Raw genomic sequence first — 21,186 nt, forward strand, 5'->3', positions numbered from 1 at the left:
ACTGGGATGCCATTAACGTTCATGTGCGTATAAAGACAGGTGTCCCAATACTTTTGGCAATATGATGTATATCAAGGTTGGTTAAAGGAGTATGATGATGGAGATGAGTGTGTTCATGATATGGATGATATGGATCATAAATAGGATCCTAATGGTGATAAAAAAAATTACGAGGATGGTAAAAAAGATGTCTATGAAAATGAGAAAGCTGTGGAGAATAATTATTATGAAAACGATAGTAATGGTATAATGATAAGAACAATAGTGAGAAACTTGTTAATTTAGATTATGATGATACACATCCCGATGTTGATAAAAATGTATTCTGTCTCTTCCCTATGAGGTATGGGACTTAGTGGAGAGATATGACACTGGCTGCACTGCGGGAGGTGGTGCTGATGCTGCAGGAGTCTTCTACAATGCTGGACTGGCCCTAGAAAACAGTTTCCATGGTTCCACCCCTCAGAGATCAGGTGAAGATCATTTGATTATGTTCAAAAAACAAATTATACAGTATCTAAAGAGAAGTCCTGCTTGTAGTAACATTGCCTTCAGCCTTCTGGCTCTGAGTATATCCCAGGGGCTTACATAGAGTGGTCGCAGAGGTCACCATAATGACTTGGCCCCATGGTCCATGGGCCCGTGCAGCCCCCCTGTATGCCTAGATAGGAGGGCGGGGCAGGGGGAGCGGCAGCATGTAGAGGAACTGATATCTCTGTGTAGCGTCGGAATGCCCGCTTCTCCTCTTCTCCCTCCTGCAGACATTCAGCAGCTGCAGGAGGGAAAAGGAGAGCATCAGTTCCTCCACATGCTGCTTCTGCCACCTCCCTATCACTGTCCTGCTCCACTTGGCTCATATGTGCTTCTCTGCCCCCCCCCACCCTGTGCAGTGCTGGTGGGTTTTCCCCTCCCAGCTCATGTCAGGATGTTTACCGGCCCCTTCCATGTCCTAATGACCACTGAATCTGTCCTCAGTCCCTTTCTTTGTCTCAAAGGTGAGACATCAGGGGTCAGTTTCACCAAAGCCCCCCAATGAGGGCCATAAAAAAATGCAAAAAATATAAAAATGTAAAATAAATAAAATGGTAAAAAAAAGCAAAATAAAACAACAAAATAAAAATCTACTGACACCAATGGCTACTAGAGTTGCAAAGGTCGCACTTCCGATTGAGCTCTGGCTTTCCACCACCGTTGAGGGACCCCAAGATGGCAGGAAGTTGGCCCACTGCAGGACCTCAATAAAGGGTTCCACAATGGGAATAAAGAGCCCCAAGATCAGTGAGAAGGGTCAGGGAGGCACTTCATGGTTTCTTGCATCAGGGTACTGAAGGTTCTAGTTACGCCACTATTCTGCTCATTTGGCTCAATACAAAGCAGGTCTCTGGTCTCCAAACGGCTCCCTTTAGTTTGATGAATGCAAGCACATCCAACCCAGGGTGCTGGCAAGAGGATTTCTCTGTCATTCCTTGGAGGACATGGCACAGTCATTTATGAAATTAGTGAAAGTAATGAGCAAAAGTGCAGTTATTCATGCACTGGTAAGGTCCGGGAGGGGCTTGCTGCCCCCCTTATCTGGCCAGCCAGACTACATGCCTGGGTTAAGGGCTTTTATGAATTTGTAGATGGACCCCATGTTTTTTTTTTCTCTTAAAAGGGCCATGCAACCTGCCTGGCCAGGAATGGAAGGGAAGCAAGTGCCCCCCCCCCCCCATACCGGAACCATTCCAAGCACCACATGCCTTCAACATGCACAGGGTACCTTCCAAGTTGTAAAGCCTCCCCCCTTGCAAGGCACTTTGTTCCTATGTTGACAGGGACAAGGGCCCCATCCCCATGTGAAGGACTGCTGGGAAAACTTATCAGATTCTTGATCGTCTCTTTACAATAAATGGGCTGCCATATTTCCCCCCAGTGCTGGGTACTCCCTCAAAAAAAGAATGTATATAGTAAACAAAACCACTCGCACAAAAGGAAAAAAGACCTTCACTAAACATTGATCATGTTGTCCAGCAATGTAGATCCATATCAGTCATGATGTGTGCCATTGACCTGCTGCAACGATGACCTGCCATGACCAACGATCCTCATATGTCACTACTCCTGTTACAAATGACAGATCCCCGCCAACTTCTGTATGTTAAGGAGCCAGCAGAGATACTGAGTGTGGGCTTTGGCCAAAAATGGTCATTGCCATATTTTGTCAATGACCAAATTCCTTACAAATTGAAGCTGTCTGGGGTGTTTCATGTTATTTGGTGAAGGTAGTGCTACTGCCACTAAATGACAGACTTCTGGTCAAATATGGCCAGTCTGTTTGCCAGTTCACAGCACTACAAACATGTTGGGTTCACGTTGAACTCCCAAACTTGAAACTCATCCCTAATCATTACACATGCAATTTACTATATGAAATTAGATTGGACAAGTTGTTTAACCCCCCTGGCGGTATTCCCGAGTCTGGCTCGGGGTGGAAGTTTTATACCAAAAGTGCTAACCCGGAGCCAGACTCGGGACCGCGTCGCTGAATGCAGGAGGAGGTTTATTTACCTTCTCCCTTGGATCCTGCAATGTCCCCCCGCTGTACGAGGGGCTCATCCCCCGCTCAATTCATCACAGAGTCGATCTCCGATCCCTGCGAGCATTGCGACGAACAGGGATGGAGATCGGCGCCAAATTCAAAAAGTGAAACACACACATTACATACAGTATAATGTAATCTTACAGATTACATTGCTGTATATAATAATTTCACATCCCCTTTGTCCCTAGTGGTTTCTCCAGTGCCCTGCATGTAGTTTTATATTATAAAAACTGTTATTTATGCCTGGAAACTGGAGATTGCCTATAGCAACCAAAACTGTCCCTTTACATCAAAAATGATTTTAGACCAGCTAGAAAACAGCGATAATAAATTATAATCACTCACAGAATTGAGCGATAGCGATTTGTGGGGAGATCCATCATCAAATACTGAAAAGTAATGACAGCGACAATTCTGCAACTGAGCAAATTTCAGTGTTTTTGATTTGATTACATTATTGAATATTTGTTATTATTGTTATATTATTATTTGATATAATTATTTATAGTTATTTATTATATTATAATTTATGATTTCATTTTTCAAACTTTATCATACCCGGGATGTCTGCTAGACTGTGGTTTGGACAGATTTAAGTAAGTTATTCCTAAGAATTACAGGACTACAATATAAAACGTCAAATTATCATGCAAAATAATTGTACCTCTTTTAGCACCTAAAATCTGAAATAATCATACCGCCAGGGAGGTTAAGATACAAGCTACTCCTTTTAAATGGGTGTAGATGGGGAGCTGGGGTCTCCTGGCTACCAGATTTGTAAAGACTGTATAAGAGAATTGCAGCTAGCCAGAGTACCAGCAATACAAGAATTTGAAGATCAGTCTTAGTATGAGACACATGTCTGTCTATTTTTTTGATGGAGTGTACTTTTAACCTTTTACTTGTTTGTTTTTTTTCTCCACAGAATCTTTTTGTCAAGTAAAACTAAAACGCAAACGTGACACAGCATCATTATTTCAAATACAGAATGATAACGGTAAATCTGTAATTACGGAAATCTACAATGCATAACATTTTCATATGATATCTTTGGGTTAATGATTGAGAACACACACACACATATACAGTATCTCACAAAAGTGAATACACTCCTCACATTTCTGTAAATATTTTATTATATCTTTTCATGTGACAACACTGAGGAAATTCCACTTTGCTGCAATGTAAAGTAACAAGTATACAGCTTGTATAACAGTTTAAATTTGATGGACCTTGAAAATAACTCAACACACAGCCATTCATGTCTAAACTGCTGGTAACAAAAGTAAATACACCCCTAAGTGAAAATGTCCAAATTGGGCCCAAAGTGTCGATATTTTGTGTAGCCACCATTATTTTACATCATTGTCTTAACCCTCTTGGGCATGGAGTTCACCAGAGCTTCACAGGTTGCCACTGGAGTCCTCTCCCACTCCTCCATGATGACATCACGAAGCTGGTGGATGTTAGAGAGCTCCTCCATCTTCCATTTGTGAATCCCCTACAGATGCATCCTCATCTGTGGGGTTAGGTCTGGAGACATTCTTGGCCAGTCCATCACCTTTACCCTCAGCTTCTTTAACAAGGCAGTGGTTGTCTTGGAGGTGTGTTTGGGGTCGTTATCATGTTGGAATACTGCCCTGCGACCCAGTCTCTGAAGAGAGGGGATCATGCTCTACTTCAGTATGTCACAGTACATGTTGGCATTCATGATTCCCTCAATGAACTGTAGCTCTCCAGTGCTGACAGCAGTCATGCAGCCCCCAACCATGACACTTCCACCAACATGCTGGACTGTAGGCAAGACACACTTGTCTCTGTATGCCTCACCTGGTTGCCGCAACACATGCTTGACACCATCTGAACCAAATAAGTCTTATCTTGGTCTCATCCAAACAAAGGACATGGGTCCAGTAATCCATGTCCTTAGTCTGCTTGTCTTCAGCAAACTATTTGCAGGCTTTCTTGTGCATCAGCTTTAGAAAAGGCCTCCTTCGGGGATGACAGCCATGCAGACCAATTTGATGCAGTGTGCGGTGTATGGTCTGAGCACTGACAGTCTGACCCCCCACCCCTTCAACCTCTACAGCAATATTGGCAGCACGCATACGTCTATTTATCAAAGATAACCTCTGGATGGGAAGCTGAGCATGTGCACTCAACTTCTTTGGTCAACCATGGTGAGGCCTGTTCTGAGTGGAACCTGTCCTATTAAACCACTGTATGGTCTTGGTTACTGTGCTGAAGCTCAGCTTCAGGGTCTTGGCAGACTTCCTATAGCCTGGGCCATCTTTATGTAGAGCAAAGATTCTTTTTTTTAGATCCTCAGAGAGTTCTTTGCCATGAGGTGCCATGTTGAACTTCCAGTGACCAGAATGAGAAAGTGAGGGCGATAACACCAAATTTAACACACCTGCTCCCCATTCACGCCTGAGACCTTGTAATACTAACCAGTCACATGACAGCGGGGAGAGAAAATAGCTAATTGGGCCCAATTTGTACATTTTCACATACTTTTGGTGTGCTCACTTTTGTTGCCAGTGGTTTAGACATTAATGGCTGTGTGTTGAGTTATTTTGAGGGGACAGCAAATTTACACTGTTATACAAGCTGTACACTCACTACTTTACATTGTAGCAAAGTGTCATTTCTTCAGTGTTGTCACATGAAAAAATATAATAAAATATTTTCAAAAATCTGAGGGGTGTACTCACTTTTGTGAGATACTGTACATTCAATGCTCAGCATAAATGAGTACACCACTTTTGAAAAGTAACATTTTAATCAATGTCTCAAGGAACAATTTCCAAAATGTTGACAAAACTTAGTTTTATAGAACATTTTTTAGCTCGTTACATGAAAGAAAGGTTAATAATATAAGTTAGATTATAAAATTTTCAGTTTTACTCAAATTAGTTGAAAAAAAAATGAATACACCCGACAACAAAAACTACTCTGTCTAGTATTTTGTATGACCACCATGATTTGTAAGGACAGCACCAAGTCTTCAAGGCATAGAATGAACAAGCTGGCAAAATATTGCAACATTTATCCTTTTCCATTCTTTAAGAATGATGTGGAGAGTGATGCTCAACTTGTCTCTTCAGAATTCCCCTTAGGTGTTCGACTGGGTTCAGATCAGGAGACATACAGTACTTGGCCACTGAATCGATTTCAGCCTGTTCTTCTTCAGAAACCCAACAGTGGCTTTAGATGTGTGTTTTACATAATTGTCATGTTGCAAAAGTGCACAACGACCAAGGGTACGGAGTGATGGTCTGGCCTAAAAGCACCTTGTCCCCATGTTGATGGGGACAAGGGCCTCATCCCCACAACCCTTGCCCGGTGGTTGTGGGGGTATGGGGGCGGGGGGGGGAGTTTATCAGATTCTGGAAGCCCCCTTTATCAAGGGGACCCCCAGATCCTGGCCTCCCCCCTATGTGAATTGGTAATGGGCTACCCAATCGTACTCCTACCATTTCACCAAAAAATTGTCAAAATGGTAAAAAGGACAAGACACAGCTTGGGACAAGTCCTTTATTAAAAAATAAAAAAATGTCCTCGATGTAAGTTCTCGCCGCCCGACGAACTGAAAAAAAAAAAGCCACAACCGATCTGCCATGGGAGGCTCCCACCGAGTGAAGTGTCTTTGCTGTGACAGTTCTTATATAACTGAGGGCAGGGCCACCCGGTGACGTAACTGGTTGACCCCACCCCCTCTGACACTAAGGGGCTTCCCCATGGCTACCCTGTGTCGTGAGAGGGGGCAAGGTCACCCGTTTATGTCACTGGGAGACCCTGCCCCCTCTTATGATACAAGGAACCCCCCGTGGCATCAGAGGGGGTTGGGTCACCCGGTTACATTGCTCGCCGGGAGCCTCCCATGGAGGTGGATCGGTTGGCACTTTTTTTTTTCTTTTTTGGTCTATCGGACAGCATGAACTTACATTGTGGGACATTTTTATTTTTTAATAAAGGACTTGTCCCAAGCTGTCTCTTGTCTTTTTTTGCCATTTTGACAATTTTTTGGTGAAATGGTAGGAGTACAATTGGGTAGCCCATTACCAGTTTACACAGGGGGAGGCCAGGATCTGGGGGTCCCCTTGTTAAAGGGGGCATCCAGATTCCAATAAACCCCCCACCCGCATACCCCCACAACCACCGGGAAAGGGTTATGGGGATGAGGCCCCTGTCCCCATCAACATGGGGACAAGGTGCTTTGGGGTCAGACCCCAAAGCACCCTCCTCATGTTGAGGGCATGTGGCCTGGTATGGTTCTCTCGTCCCACCTCTTTTCCTGTTCTTTAAGTAACGTTCTTTTATAATCAACTGTCTGCTGGACACTAGTACAGGGTAGTTCCCTGCTCACAGTTGTCAAAAAGCAGCAACTGAAAGAGATAAAAAGAAACAATCTGCTCTTTTAGAGATCAAAGGGTGGAAATTCAGTCTGCAAATGAGGCTAGTTTAACCACTTAAAGACTAATACCCAGTTCACAGCGGTGTGACATGAGATCAGGGTTGCCACCCGTATGGGATTGACCCGGACAGTACGGTTTTGTCTGTGGATTTCTCTCAGCTGTGCCTCTGTGTCCCTCTGCCTTCTCTCCTGCTGGGCCTCTGCTGCCCCCCACCCCACCGCTCACATGATGTGCTCACTCATGACCAGTGTCCTAGCAACCAATGACGCTTTGCCCACACGTGGAGTTTTCCCTGCCCGGTCCACCTCAGCTCCACCCCCTAACTCCTGCCAGCCTCCAGTGCCAGCTGTGCTAGAACAGCCTGAAGACAGGCACCATAGTGTGCAGGCAGTGCGACCTCTTCCATCTCCCTGTCCCGGGAAACGGTGGCCAAACACATTTGTTATCATCTGCGCAGGGACGCACAAAGTATGGAGGGAAGGGAAGCTGCACAAGATGAGGGGAGTCCACATGTTTGGGGGAGGGGGGCTGCACAAGATGAAGTAGGAGAGGAGAACAAGGTGGATGACTATCAAAGGGTGCACAAGATGAAGGGGAGGGGGAAGCGGTGAGGGAATGGGGGAAGTAGAATAAGCTGCAGGAGGGACAGGGTAGCTGTACAAGGAGAGTAGAAGGGGGCATGGGGGGATTGCACAAGGGGGTGAATGTGTCGCTTGGTTTCAGGGTCATTATGGTACAAGGTGGGTAAGAACTTGAAGTCCTATCTGCCACTGATCTGCCTCCACCCTTGGCTGAGGGAGACCCTTGATCGCCCCCTCTGATGGGGACACCAGATGTAAGGGGGAACTCTTATGAGGACACCAGATGCAAGGAGGAACTCTGTTTGGGGCACCAGATGTAAGGAGGAACTCTGATGGGGACACTAGATGCAAGGGAGAAGTCTGATGGGGACACCAGATGCAAGGGGGAACTTTGATGAGGACAACTGATGTAAGGGAGAACACTGATTGGGACACCTGGTATAAGGGGGAACTCTGATGGGGACACCAGATGCAAGGGAGAACTCTGATGGGGACACCAGATGCAAGGGAGAACTCTGATGGGGTCACCAGATGTAAGGGGGGACTCTGATGGGGATACCTTATGTAATGTGATTTTATTTTGAAATATGGATGTGATTGGCCTACTTTTGTGGTTTAATAGAGAGCAATTTGGACCTCAGCTGGAAGAAATTTTTAGTGATTGGACCTCCTTAAATTTGAATTCATTACCCCTGCTCTGGGTAGACATCTGTGGGTTGCAGGAATGTGCACAAAGTTTTGTGTATTCCTAAAATGCATAAAAACATACAGCCTTTTTGCAGAAGTGCAGTGGTGCCATTAAGTCTTAATGACACAACCACACCTCTTTCTTCTGGGTGAAACATATGGTAACAAAGTATCATGCGTTTTGGTGCAGCATCATTTTTACAAAAGTTATACAGGTTTTACATCTATTTGTACTACATTTCACGCGTGCCGCTTAAGTGTTTGGGTTTGGCTTGAAGAAAAGCAACCCTACATGGGATCCAACTTGTGAGAGCACAAGTTACATGATATGTCAAATAAAAACGTTTCCCTATGAGAGTTGTCTTTAACTGATCTGACACAAGTCGCTCCGACTTTATAGAAGGTTCCTGCACTGCTTTGGTGTGACTTTGATACAACTTCAATGCCAATGCCAAAGGCATAGAGTGTAAAAAGTCGCATTAACTGGTTGCCGATCAGCCACCGCAGTTTCATTGTGGCAGAAAGGTACGGCTGGACGAAACAGCGTTACCTTATGTTGCTTCGCCTTTTGGCCACTAGAGGCGTACTCGCAGCCTGTGCCTGGAGCCAAGTGACCGCTGGGCACTCGCGATCGCTCATGACAGAGTGAGAACCGGGATCTGTGTGTGTAAACACACAGATCCCCATTCTCTCAGGGGAGAGGAGACAGATTGTGTGTTCATACTAAGTATGAACACCAACCTCTCTCTCCTTCTTGACAGTCCCATCCCCCCTAAAGTTAGAACACAGTGAGGGAACACAGTTAACCCCGTGATCGCCCCCTAGTGTTAACCCCTTCCCTGCCAGTGACATTTATACAGTAATCGTGCATTTTTAGAACACTGATCGCTATATAATTTGTCAGTGGTCCAAAAAATGTGTCAAAAGTGTCCAATTTGCTTACACTTGTTGCCTACAATTTAAAATCCATATTTTTTGCTAGCAAATTACTTAGAACCCCCAAACATTATATATATATATATATATATATATATATATATATAGCAGAGACCCTAGAGAATAAAATGGCGGTCATTGTAATATTTTAGATCACACTTTTTTTGGCGCAGTGGTCTTTCAAGTGCAATTTTTGGGGAAAAAATATACTTCAATGAATTAAAAAAGAACTAAACAGTAAAGTTAGCCCAATTTTTTTTGTATAATGTGAAAGATGACGTTTTGCAGAGAGCTGTGAGAGAATCGTGATTTTTATTCTAGGCAAAAAAATTGTGATTCTCATTTTATCCAGAATTGTGCACTTGTAGCTGAATTCTTGTTAATTAGGAATTTGCTGTCTAAAATTTAGCTTTGCTCCCTAGGCCGGGTTCACACTGGTACAACAAAAGCTCTGTCATTGGGAGCTCATGTCGCATGATGTGTGAAAATCAATGTTTCCCTCTGAGGATGGGAAAAAGTCGGTCCGACTTTGAAAATGCTCCCTGCACTACTTTGGTCTGACTTTGATCCTACTTCAGCCCATTGAATATCACTGAAGTCGGATCAAAGTTGGATTGCGGTCCTAACTGATGCGACTTTGGGAGGCGACTTGTGCTCTGATGATCTTGAAGGGGAACCCCAGCCAGATGTAAAAAAAAAAAAAACGCCATGGGTTCCCCCACCAGGACCATACCAAGCCCTTTGGTATGGTATGAATTATAAGGGGAACTCCCATGCCAAGAAACATGGCGTGGGCCCCCCCCAAATCCATACCAGACCCTTATCCAAGCACGCAGCCCAGCAGGTCAGGAAAGGCAGTGGGGACGAGCGAGCACACACCCCCCCCGAACCATATAAGGCCACATGCCCTCAACATGGGGGTGAGTGCTTTGGGGCAGGGGGGCCCTGAGCCCCCCCATCTCAAAGCACCTTGCCCTCATGTTGATGGGGACAAGGGCCTCTTCTCGACAACCCTGTCAGTTGGTTGTCGGGGTATGTGGGTGGGGGGCTTATTGGAATCTGGAAGACCCCTTTTAACCTGAGGCTAGGTTGCAGATGCACACCGCTGGGGTTAGGAGCGCATCGGTTTCCTTTTCCTTACCCTTCCCTCTGCTCTTCAACGTCGGGAATATCCCTAGATTTTACCAGGCCCCAGACCACCTCCCATACCCTTATACTCACACACCTATGCTGTACATACCTGATCTAAACAGGACTTTATATCCCTTTTCCTAACACCCCATCAGATAAGACCTTTGTAGGCCTTCTTCTGCCTATTATATTACTTTTCCCCATCCAAAAGGCAAATACAGTCATGCAGTCGGAGGGAATGCTGGCTCTAATGCCATAAGAGATACACATATAAACCCTCTTGTGTGAACACTAACTCGCTCCAAATGGCTTTCTTTTTTGTTTTTGAGACTTATTATCATTGCATATATACCTTGCTACTAGAACCTATTTGGAATGTGGCAAAAATGTAAGTATCCAGTGATACAGTCACTTATCTCTCTTTGGCTGTTTTTGCCTTTTGATAAATAAAGAATAAAATAAAGTATGTTGGAGATACTGCCCCAAGTAGACTCATTGTAGATACTATATTTCTAGAGCTAGCACCAGACAGTTGGGTCGTTCATTACTTATAATACAAAATAACAATAAAAATAATCATAAAATAACACTTTATTTTCTATAAGTAGGACTATATATGTAATTGGTACCTGTAAAGTCCCACTTATAATGAATGTGTAATTTTTGATACACTTTCATTATGTGGGATGTGGTGTCCATGATCACCCACCAATTGTTTTAATCTAATAATAATGATGCAATAATTTTATTTTCTTCAGGTGATGAGGACTTTGAATATATTGATGAGTTTGACATATACCTCAGATCATATTTACCAGAAAGCTGGCTGTGGAAGATAGAGATAATGAATGAAAGACCAGATTATAACGGGTGAGTGAAGGTTTTTGCAAGGAAAAGACTGATGGTTGTATGTACTTTTTAAAGCATTAACTTGCATTTGCATTTTCTGCTGTGCTATATAACATGTGTAGCGCTATTATTCGCCGTACGGCCGCCCGATTGCTTCCACTTGACAGTGGATATTTGGCTTTGTCCGATATACACATACTGCGCTGGCTGCTGTAGTAGTCAGGAGTGTGTGTAGACTCTCCCTCATGATGTACACTATTACTAAAAGTATTGGGACGCCTGCCTTTACAGGCACATGAAATTTAATGACACCCCAGTCTTAGTCTGTAGGGTTCAATATTGAGTTGGCCTACCCTTTGCAGCTATAACAGGTTCAACTCTTCTGGGAAAGCTGTCCACACGGTTTAGAAGTGTGTCTATGGGTACGTTTGACCATTCTTCCAGAAACGCATTTGTGAGGTCAGGCACTTATGTGGACAAGAAGGCCAGTCTCTGCTCTAATTCATCCTAAAGTTGTTCTATTGAGTTGAGGTCAGGACTCTGTGCAGGCCAGTCAAGTTCCTCCACCCCAAACTCACTCATCCATGTCTTTATGGTCCTTGTTTGTGCTCTGCAAGCATTTGGGCACATGTATGCAAGCTTTTGGGTGGGAGGAGAGGAGGAGGAGAAAAGAGTAGGACAGTTATTTAGGGCACCATTGTGCAAAAACACCTGTGAGCACTTCCATTAAAATCTATGGGGCCAAAAATGTGCAACACCATGTGCACATGTGCTTCAAGTGTCAGAGCACAGAGATGTGAATAGAATGGGATTCTTACTGCTGAGCATTGTTGTCTGTAGGCTTAGGAGCAAAGAGTGTTTAGGTGTGAATGGGTGTTAAAATTGTGTAGTTGTTAAAGGATATAAACCTTGACAACAAAGTTCTCTTATTTAGTCCCTTTTGGTCTAATGTTCCAAGTATTTTGTTATACATAGGGGGTTATTTACTACAACTGCAGAGTGCAAAATTTGGTGCAGCTCTGCACAGAAACCAGCTTCCAGGTTTGATTGTCAAAGCTTAAGGCTGGGTTCACACTAGTATGACACAACAGTCGTACCACTTTGGATCCGACTTTGCCCTGCGACTTGAAGTCCGATATGTGTTCGACTTCAATGAACAGGGATCCGACTTTGATCCCCGACAATACCAGGCACTGTGTCTGGTATGAATCTTTAGGGGGGAACTCCACGCACAACGTTAAGAAAAAAAAAAAACAAGAGCATACCAGGCCCTTTGGTCTGGTATGGATTTTAAAATTCATACCAGACCCTTATCCGAGCACACAGCCTGGCAGGTCAGGTAAGGGGGTGGGGACGGGCGTGCACCCCCCAAACTGTACCAGGCCACATGCCCTCAACATGGGGGGTGGGTGCTTTGGGGTATGGGAGGCCCTGCACCCCACCCCAAAGCACCTTGTCCCCATGTTGATGAGGACAAGGGCCTCTTCCCAACAAACCTGGCTTTTGGTTGTCGGGGTCTGCGAGTGGGGGGCTTATCGGAATCTGGAAGCCCCCTTTAACAAGGGGGCCCCCAGATCCTGGCCCCCCCACCCTATGTGAATGAGTATGGAGTACATTATACCCCTACCAATTCACCTAAAAAAAAGTGTCAAAAATAAAACACATTACACATGTTTTTAAAGTAATTTATTTAGCAGCGCAGCTGTCTCTTCCAATCTCTTCTTCCCTCTCTGACTCTTCTGTCTCCTCTGCTGACGTCTTCTGTCTCTTCTAGCCCTCTCTGGTTCTTCTCCCTCTGTCTGCTGTCTTCTGCTGGGTCTTCTCCGCTATCTTCACGCTCTTTTGCTGGGTCTGCTCCGCTGTCATCTACCTCTTTTCTTCTTCCGATGTTGACTTGACTCTCTCTCCCGCTCTAATGCCGGGCGCGGGATGTGCAACTACTTATATTGGCATGGGGCAGGGTCACCGCCGTTTATGCCCCAGGCGGTGGCATTGTAAGGGATGGGGCCTCTGGATAACGTCACACGGTGACCCCGCCCCATGCCAATATAAGTAGTGGCAACCCACGCACCCAGCATTAGAGCGGGACAGAGTCAACATCGGAAAGAACAGAGGGAGAAGACCCAGAAAAAGAGCGAGAAGATAGCGGAGAAGATCCAGCAGAGGAAGAAGACAGCAGACAGTGGAGAAGACCCAGAGAGGGGAGAAGAGATCGCAAGAGATGACGGGGGACCCAACACCATTTTTTCAGCGTGGTGGTTCCCCTTAAAATCCATACCAGACCAAAGGGCCGTTTTAAAAAAAAAATTGGTGTGGCGTTCCCCTTTAAGATCATCAGAGCACAAGTCGCATGCCAAAGTCGGATTAGTCAAGACAGCGATCCGACTTTGATCCAACTTCAGTGATATTCAATTTTCTGAAGTAGGATTAAAGTCGGACCAAGGAGCATTTTCAAAGTCAGACCAACTTGTGTCGGACCAGTTAAGATGGCTCCCATAGGGAAACATTGATTTTCACACATCATGCGACATGAGCTCTCAATGTCGGAGCGTTTGTCGTACCAGTGTGAACCCGGCCTAAAGGAGTTGTAAAGGCAAGTTTTTTTTATCTTAATGCGTTCTATGCATTAAGATAAAAAGCCTTCTGTGTGTAGCAGCCTCCCTCAACCCCCTAATACTCTGTCCAGCGATGTCCATGATTCCTTCGGCCGTCCGTGTCTCTCTCTTCATTGACTCCCATGGCTGTCAATCAAAGTCAGTTAGCCAATCGGGAGAGAGAGGGGGTGGGGGAGAATGGCAACTCTGTGTCTTATTGTACACACGGACCTGCAACTTGGCTCGGGTGCCACCATAGAAAGCTGCTTGCTGTGGGGGCTCTCAACAGGAGGGAGGGGCCAGGGTCAGTAAAGAGAGAACCGAGAAGAAGAGGATCCGGGCTGCTCTGTGCAAAACCAACTTTACAGAGCAGGTAAGTATAACATGTTTATTAATTTTATTGAAAAAAAAAAAACAAGACTTTACAATCACTTTAACTGAACAAGCTGAAGTTAGAAGCTGATTGGCTACCATGCACATCTGCACCAGATTTAGTAAATATCGCCCATTACCCTTTTGATTTGTGCAAGAATACCTATGGATCTTGTCAAAACTCCAGTGAGCTTTTAACATTCTGTGTACTCTGCCTGAGCTATAGTGTTATCAGTTAGTAGACCTCCTGTCCACCCCATCCTTATCCCATGCATGTGCGATATGGAGAAAAGGAGAATGGAGTCTAACACATTTCCTTTTCTAGGGTGACAACATTGCTCCTCCAAATATAATGCATTGAGTACAAAAAATGTGAACAAATCTGCTTGGACTGTTCCTGGATGTCCCTGTCTTCCCTAAGTTTGGCCTTGTTTCACTTTTCTCTTCTACCACTAGGTGGCCTGGTACTTGGTGGTACTAGATATGAGAAGGGTAACCCAAGGTCAGGTTATGGGTATGTGGGGTATCTCAGCTAATGTGCAGGGGTTTTCTTGAATCTCTTGGCCTGCTGGGAGAACCGATATATTTGGGTGGAGTTAGGTGATCTATGTTCTGTGCCACCTGGACAGCTGTCTGAGTGGACATGTGTCGTATTGGCCAGGCTGCTAGGCCAGAAATTGGGCCTATTCCTGGCACATCTTGTTGCTAGGGGAGTATCCAGAAGCTAGAGAGCAGCGCAGGGCTGGGCCTGTGGCTTGCAGTCCAACCAGAAGTGATGGTTCTGCTGGCCGGAGAACCTGTCAGTGGTTGGAGGTAGAAGGGAAGCTGTTGCCACAAAGTGACCAGCCACCTTATTCCTAGGGACCACAGTGAGTAACTGAAGCAAGTACCGGAGCAGAATTCTCACCGGATGAGCATGGTGGAGAATCAGGAAACTTCAGGCAGTGATCAAGTCAGGAACCCAACCAGCGGAGGTGATGCTTGCAGAGCAGCCTTGTGTGTCAAGCCAGGGACTGAGTCGGTCAGCAAGGGTGAAGCTTGAGAAGTATCTGTAGTGCCAAGCTAGGAACCCAGCAGGGAAGTGTGGGTGACGCTTGAGGGAGATACCACTGCAAAGATTGGAGGAGCTCAAGGGATTCAGAATGAGTAAATCAGAGGGTCTAGTGAGAGCCTGGGAGCTCAGTGTTGAAGAACTGCAAGAGGCAGTTGTGAAGCTGAAGGAATGGTTACGTTTGAGTTAGGAACTGTTAAAGACCGTTGCCATAGGAGACAGCATTCCTGCATGTGCAGATGTGGCACCTTGCTGGGGCCTTTCTCGGCACGGCTGTCCTCCTATTGAAGCGTCGGAGTCTGCCAATTGAATCTACAACTAATTAATTGTGTCCTAGCCCTAACCCTCTTTCCCCCAAAAATACAAAAAGGACTGTTAAGAGAAATAAAACCTCTTTTACATTCAAGAAGTGTCTTGCCCCCAATGACTTTCACCATCTTTGCACCCACTATGCCTCACAACCTGTTACATACAGAAGGATGTCAGCTATCTCTGGCCTTGAAAATTCTCATTAGACTGGACAAGGCCAGAGACCTTGCTACATAGTAAGCTCTACTACTACCGGGAGCATACATGCAGTTTGGAAGTTCTGACTGCCTGCATGCTTGTCCTGAGTCAGCAGCTTGCACATCAGTGATAGTAGAATTAGAATAGCATGAATGGGATGTTCTCCAACATTGCAGAGTGTATGAGCATCATGGGAAAAGTAGTTCCAAAACATCTGGGGTGCCAAGGTTCACCATCACTGCTCTAGAGTGTGCTACTAGTTGTGAGAGTAGGTAAAAGCATAAGGCATAAATCTGAGTCACTGAATCTGCATCAGGGTTATTAGAGGCCAGGGCTGGATGACTCACCCTGGCAGCTCTCTGGTGCCTCCCCACTTCTAGAATGTTGGAGAACATTCTGGAAGATAGTGGGCGGAGGCTAGGAGGGGCTACCTTGAATATTTGTGGGCTCTCAGCCAATCCTCAGGAGTGGGCCTGACAGGGGACTGAGAAGCCCATAAATAGGAATTGGCCATGCCAGCAGAAGAGTCAGGTGGAAAATGGAGACACAGTGCTGAGGAGAGGCTGCCGGTGGCTCTTGAGGAATCCCTCCTGTGGAGGGGTTTTACCTTGAGCTCAGGAGTTTGGCCTGGAAGGATCCCACCACAGGAGGCAGTTGTAGGGATTCAAGTCGGAGAGGCTGTAGGAGAGAGCAAGCAGAGACAGTGAGTACATCAGCCCAGTGCAGGGACAAGACAAGTGGAGAGACAGTTAGCTGAAAGCCCTTGTACACACGTCAGATTTTGTCCGACGGATTTTGGCCGAAACTGGTGTTGCATACACACGGTCGGACAAAGTTGTCAGAAAATCTGATCGTTCGTAACGTGATGACGTTCTTTAATTACGACGGGACTACGTTCAGGCTAGTAGCCAATAGCTTTGGTCTAGGAGTTTGATCTGATCATGCGTGCCACTTTGTCTCTCTACAAATGATCGGACAAAGTCCGATCGGATCATGTTGTCGGAAATTTTTTATATCCAGCTCTCAAACTTTGTTGGTCGGACATTCCGACGGAAAAAGTCAGATGAATTGCACACACACGGTCGGATTATCCGACAACACGGTCTGATCAGACTTTTTTCGTCGGAATGTCCGACCCTGTGTACAAGGGCTAACAGTGCTGTCTTGAAGAAAATGGTGTGCCAAGTCTTTATCAACCTTTCCCTAGGAAATCTCCATGTGTGTGCCAGTCGGGAGGACTGGGGGAAGCAAGCAGCCAGGTTGGCTGGTAGCAGCCAGTCGAGCTAGCATTTTCTACAGTTGTAGAACTGGATTCAGTATCTAACTATCTACAGGGAAGCTGAAGGAGATGCTGTTCACTCCACATGTGCTACTTTATCCGAAAAGGTTCTCAGCCTGCAATGGGCTGTTTCTGAATTAACCAAGAGACTATTAATTCCATCTGGAGTGATCAGCAGGTGCTGTGCAAAGAGGAACTAAGTTTGTGTAGAAGGAAGGCAGAAGAGGATTCTTTGTAAATAGGGAGGAAGCTGTTCCCTGTTTGTTCTATGTTCTGGACGTTTACAAATTGGGCATCCCATACTTCCCTAACCCATCCAAGTTATCATCCCTTAATAAAACAAAAAAAAAAAAAGCCAAGGACCCTTTTTTCTGGTTTAAGTAAATTAAGAAAATGCTGTGTGACTGGCTGTGTAGCAGTGGAGACCCAGATACCAGCGACTCCTACAGGGGTAGTGCTACATAATAAAAGTGATACATTAGGATTTACCCATATTTTAAACTGCAGTCTGCTATATTTCCCATTTGTAAGGGGAAAAAAACACATAAATAATAATATGATGAAAATAATATGATGAAAATAAATAATAAAAACAGAGTTGCAAAAAGTAATATCCTAATCAAGCTTTACTTCTAAAACAGGATTTCATCCAAAAAGCTCAACGTTATTCTGAGAGATACAATCACTACATGGGAGGTTTTGGCTGTGAGCTTTTCTGAAGACAATGGTAAGCTTTTATATCCCAGAAAAATTACATATTAGCACTATTTTTAGACATACATTTTTTAAAAATAATGTTGAAAATGTTTTTATTTCATATACTCCATATTTTTATTTCAGACTTTGCTTACTTTTATCTGTGCTTAGTGAATAGGTAAGGGGACTTACAATGCATGGGATAATGTTTCCTCATGTAGGATGGGTGTAAATTAGGATGAGATGATGTTTCCTCATATAGTATGGGTATGAATTAGGATGAGATGGTGTTTCCTCATATAGTATGGGTATGAATTAGGATGAGATGGTGTTTCCTCATATAGTATGGGTATGAATTAGGATGGGATGGTGTTTCCTAATGTAGTATGGGTATGAATTAGGATGAGATGATGTTTCCTCATATAGTATGGGTATGAAGTAGGATGGGATGGTGTTTCCTCATATAGTATGGGTATGAATTAGGATGGGTTGTTGTTTCCTAATGAAGTATAGGTGTGAATTAGGATGGAAAGGTGTTTCTTCATGTAGGATGGGCGTGAATTAGGATGGGATGGTGTTTCCTCATATAGTATGGGCGTGAATTAGGATGGGATGGTGTTTCCTCATGTAAAGCCCAGTACACACGGGACATAAATCAACCAGTTCAGCTGAAACTGGCTGACTTTCGGACTGTGTGCACAGCTGTCTGTTCTCACAACCAGCTTCTGTTGAACAGTCATGCTGGAAAACCAGCATCCAATCAGCACTCACAGTAGGGTGTTTCCTCATGTAGGATGGGGATGATATAGGACAATATGGTGTTTCCCCCATGTAAGACTGATGTGATTTAGGATAGGAATATTATTTCCTTATGTTTCCTTATGTAGGATGGATGTGATTTAGGAGGGGAAGGTGTTTCCTCGTATAGGATGGGTGTCATTTAGGATAGAGATGTTATTACCTTATGTACAGGTCCTTCTCAAAAAATTAGCATATTGTGATAAAGTTCATTATTTTCTGTAATGTACTGATAAACATTAGACTTTCATATATTTTAGATTCATTACACACAACTGAAGTAGTTCAAGCCTTTTCTTGTTTTAATATTGATGATTTTGGCATACAGCTCATGAAAACCCAAAATTCCTATCTCAAAAAATTAGCATATCATGAAAAGGTTCTCTAATTAACCTATTCATCTGAATCAACTAATTAACTCTAAACACCTGCAAAAGATTCCTGAGGCTTTTAAAAACTCCCAGCCTGGTTCATTACTCAAAACCGCAATCATGGGTAAGACTGCCGACCTGACTGCTGTCCAGAAGGCCATCATTGACACCCTCAAGCAAGAGGGTAAGACACAGAAAGAAATTTCTGAACGAATAGGCTGTTCCCAGAGTGCTGTATCAAGGCACCTCAGTGGGAAGTCTGTGGGAAGGAAAAAGTGTGGCAGAAAACGCTGCACAACGAGAAGAGGTGACCGGACCCTGAAGAAGATTGTGGAGAAGGACCGATTCCAGACCTTGGAGGACCTGCGGAAGCAGTGGACTGAGTCTGGAGTAGAAACATCCAGAGCCACCGTGAACAGGCGTGTGCAGGAAATGGGCTACAGGTGCCGCATTCCCCAGGTCAAGCCACTTTTGAACCAGAAACAGCGGCAGAAGTGCCTGACCTGGGCTACAGAGAAGCAGCACTGGACTGTTGCTCAGTGGTCCAAAGTACTTTTTTCGGATGAAAGCAAATTTTGCATGTCATTCGGAAATCAAGGTGCCAGAGTCTGGAGGAAGACTGGGGAGAGGGAAATGCCAAAATGCCTGAGGTCCAGTGTCAAGTACCCACAGTCAGTGATGGTCTGGGGTGCCATGTCAGCTGCTGGTGTTGGTCCTCTGTGTTTTATCAAGGGCAGGGTCAATGCAGCTAGCTATCAGGAGATTTTGGAGCACTTCATGCTTCCATCTGCTGAAAAGCTTTATGGAGATGAAGATTTCATTTTTCAGCACGACCTGGCACCTGCTCACAGTGCCAAAACCACTGGTAAATGGTTTATTGACCATGGTATTACTGTGCTCAATTGGCCTGCCAACTCTCCTGACCTGAACCCCATAGAGAATCTGTGGGATATTGGGAAGAGAAAGTTGAGAGACGCAAGACCCAACACTCTGGATGAGCTTAAGGCCGCTATCGAAGCATCCTGGGCCTCCATAACACCTCAGCAGTGCCACAGGCTGGTTGCCTCCATGCCACGCCGCATTGAAGCAGTCATTTCTGCAAAAGGATTCCCGACCAAGTATTGAGTGCATAACTGAACATAATTATTTGAAGGTTGACTTTTTTTGTATTAAAAACACTTTTCTTTTATTGGTCGATGAAATATGCAAATTTTTTGAGATAGGATTTTTGGGTTTTCAGGAGCTGTATGCCAAAATCATCAATATTAAAACAAGAAAAGGCTTGAACTACTTCAGTTGTGTGTAATGAATCTAAAATATATGAAAGTCTAATGTTTATCAGTACATTACAGAAAATAATGAACTTTATCACAATATGCTAATTTTCTGAGAAGGACCTGTAGAATGGGTGTGATTTACGATGGGACTTTTTTTTTAATTTTCTAATTTAGGATGGTTGTGAATTTGTGTGGGAATGGTGTTTCCTCATGTAAGGGGGGGGGGGTGTTATTTAAGATGTTATTTAAAATGTTTCCTCATGTAGGATGGGTTGGATTTACGGTGGGAATGGTGTTTCCTCATTTAGGATGGTTGTGAATTAGTGTGGGAATGGTGTTTCCTCATGTAGGATGGGTGTGATTTAGGATGGGAATGGTGTTTCCTCATGTAGGATGGGTGTGATTTAGGATGGGAATGGTGTTTCCTCATGTAGGATGGGTGTGATTTTATATTGGAATGCGTTTACTCATTTAGGATGGTTGTGATTTAGTCTGGTAATGGTGTTTCCGCATGTAGGATGGGTGTGAATTAGAATTTGGTAGGGTGTTTCCTCATGTAGGATGGGGATGATATAGGACAGTATGGTGTTTCTCCATGTAAGATTGATGTGATTTCGGATAAGGATATTATTTTCCTACGTACGATGAATGAGAATTTAGGATGGGAAGGTGTTTCTTCAGGTAGGACGGATGTTATTTGGGACAGGATGGTGTTTCCTCATGGAAGATTGATATAATTTAGGATAGGATGGTGTTTTCTCATATAGGAAGGGTGTGATTTTTGGATGGCATGGTATATTCTCATGTAGGATGGGTATGATTTAGGATGGGATTGTGTTTTCTCATGTAAGATGGGTGTGATTTTGGATAGGATGATGTTTTCTCATGTAGAAAGCGAGACCCGTAGGAGAAAATGGATGGAGGGGTGGCATGACTAGGGGAGGAACAGGGTTAGGGAATGGTCGGCTAGGTCAGTGGTGGGGGTATGGGTGTAGATCTTACCTGATTGGAGGCAGAAGCCAGAAGGGGCAGGGTCCAGAGGAGAGGGTCTTGCATAG

The 21,186-nt window shown here is 44.5% G+C and overlaps 1 protein-coding gene across 1 annotated transcript in view; it reads left to right on the forward strand.

Moving 5' to 3' along the window:
- LOC143961240 (A.superbus venom factor 1-like) overlaps window positions 1–21,186 on the forward strand; it is a 187,617-nt gene that overhangs the window by 92,984 nt on the left and 73,447 nt on the right. Inside the window, exons 15-18 of the mRNA XM_077470475.1 lie at window positions 344–473; window positions 3,507–3,578; window positions 11,093–11,204; window positions 17,628–17,713. Coding sequence (XP_077326601.1) covers window positions 344–473; window positions 3,507–3,578; window positions 11,093–11,204; window positions 17,628–17,713 — 400 coding nt within the window. The remainder of the gene's footprint in view (window positions 1–343; window positions 474–3,506; window positions 3,579–11,092; window positions 11,205–17,627; window positions 17,714–21,186) is intronic.

This window comes from Lithobates pipiens, unplaced genomic scaffold (genome assembly GCF_037356315.1).
Source record: "Lithobates pipiens isolate NorthernLeopardFrog02 unplaced genomic scaffold, aLitPip1_a1.2 Scaffold_8, whole genome shotgun sequence".
NCBI classification, from domain to species: Eukaryota; Metazoa; Chordata; class Amphibia; order Anura; family Ranidae; genus Lithobates; species Lithobates pipiens.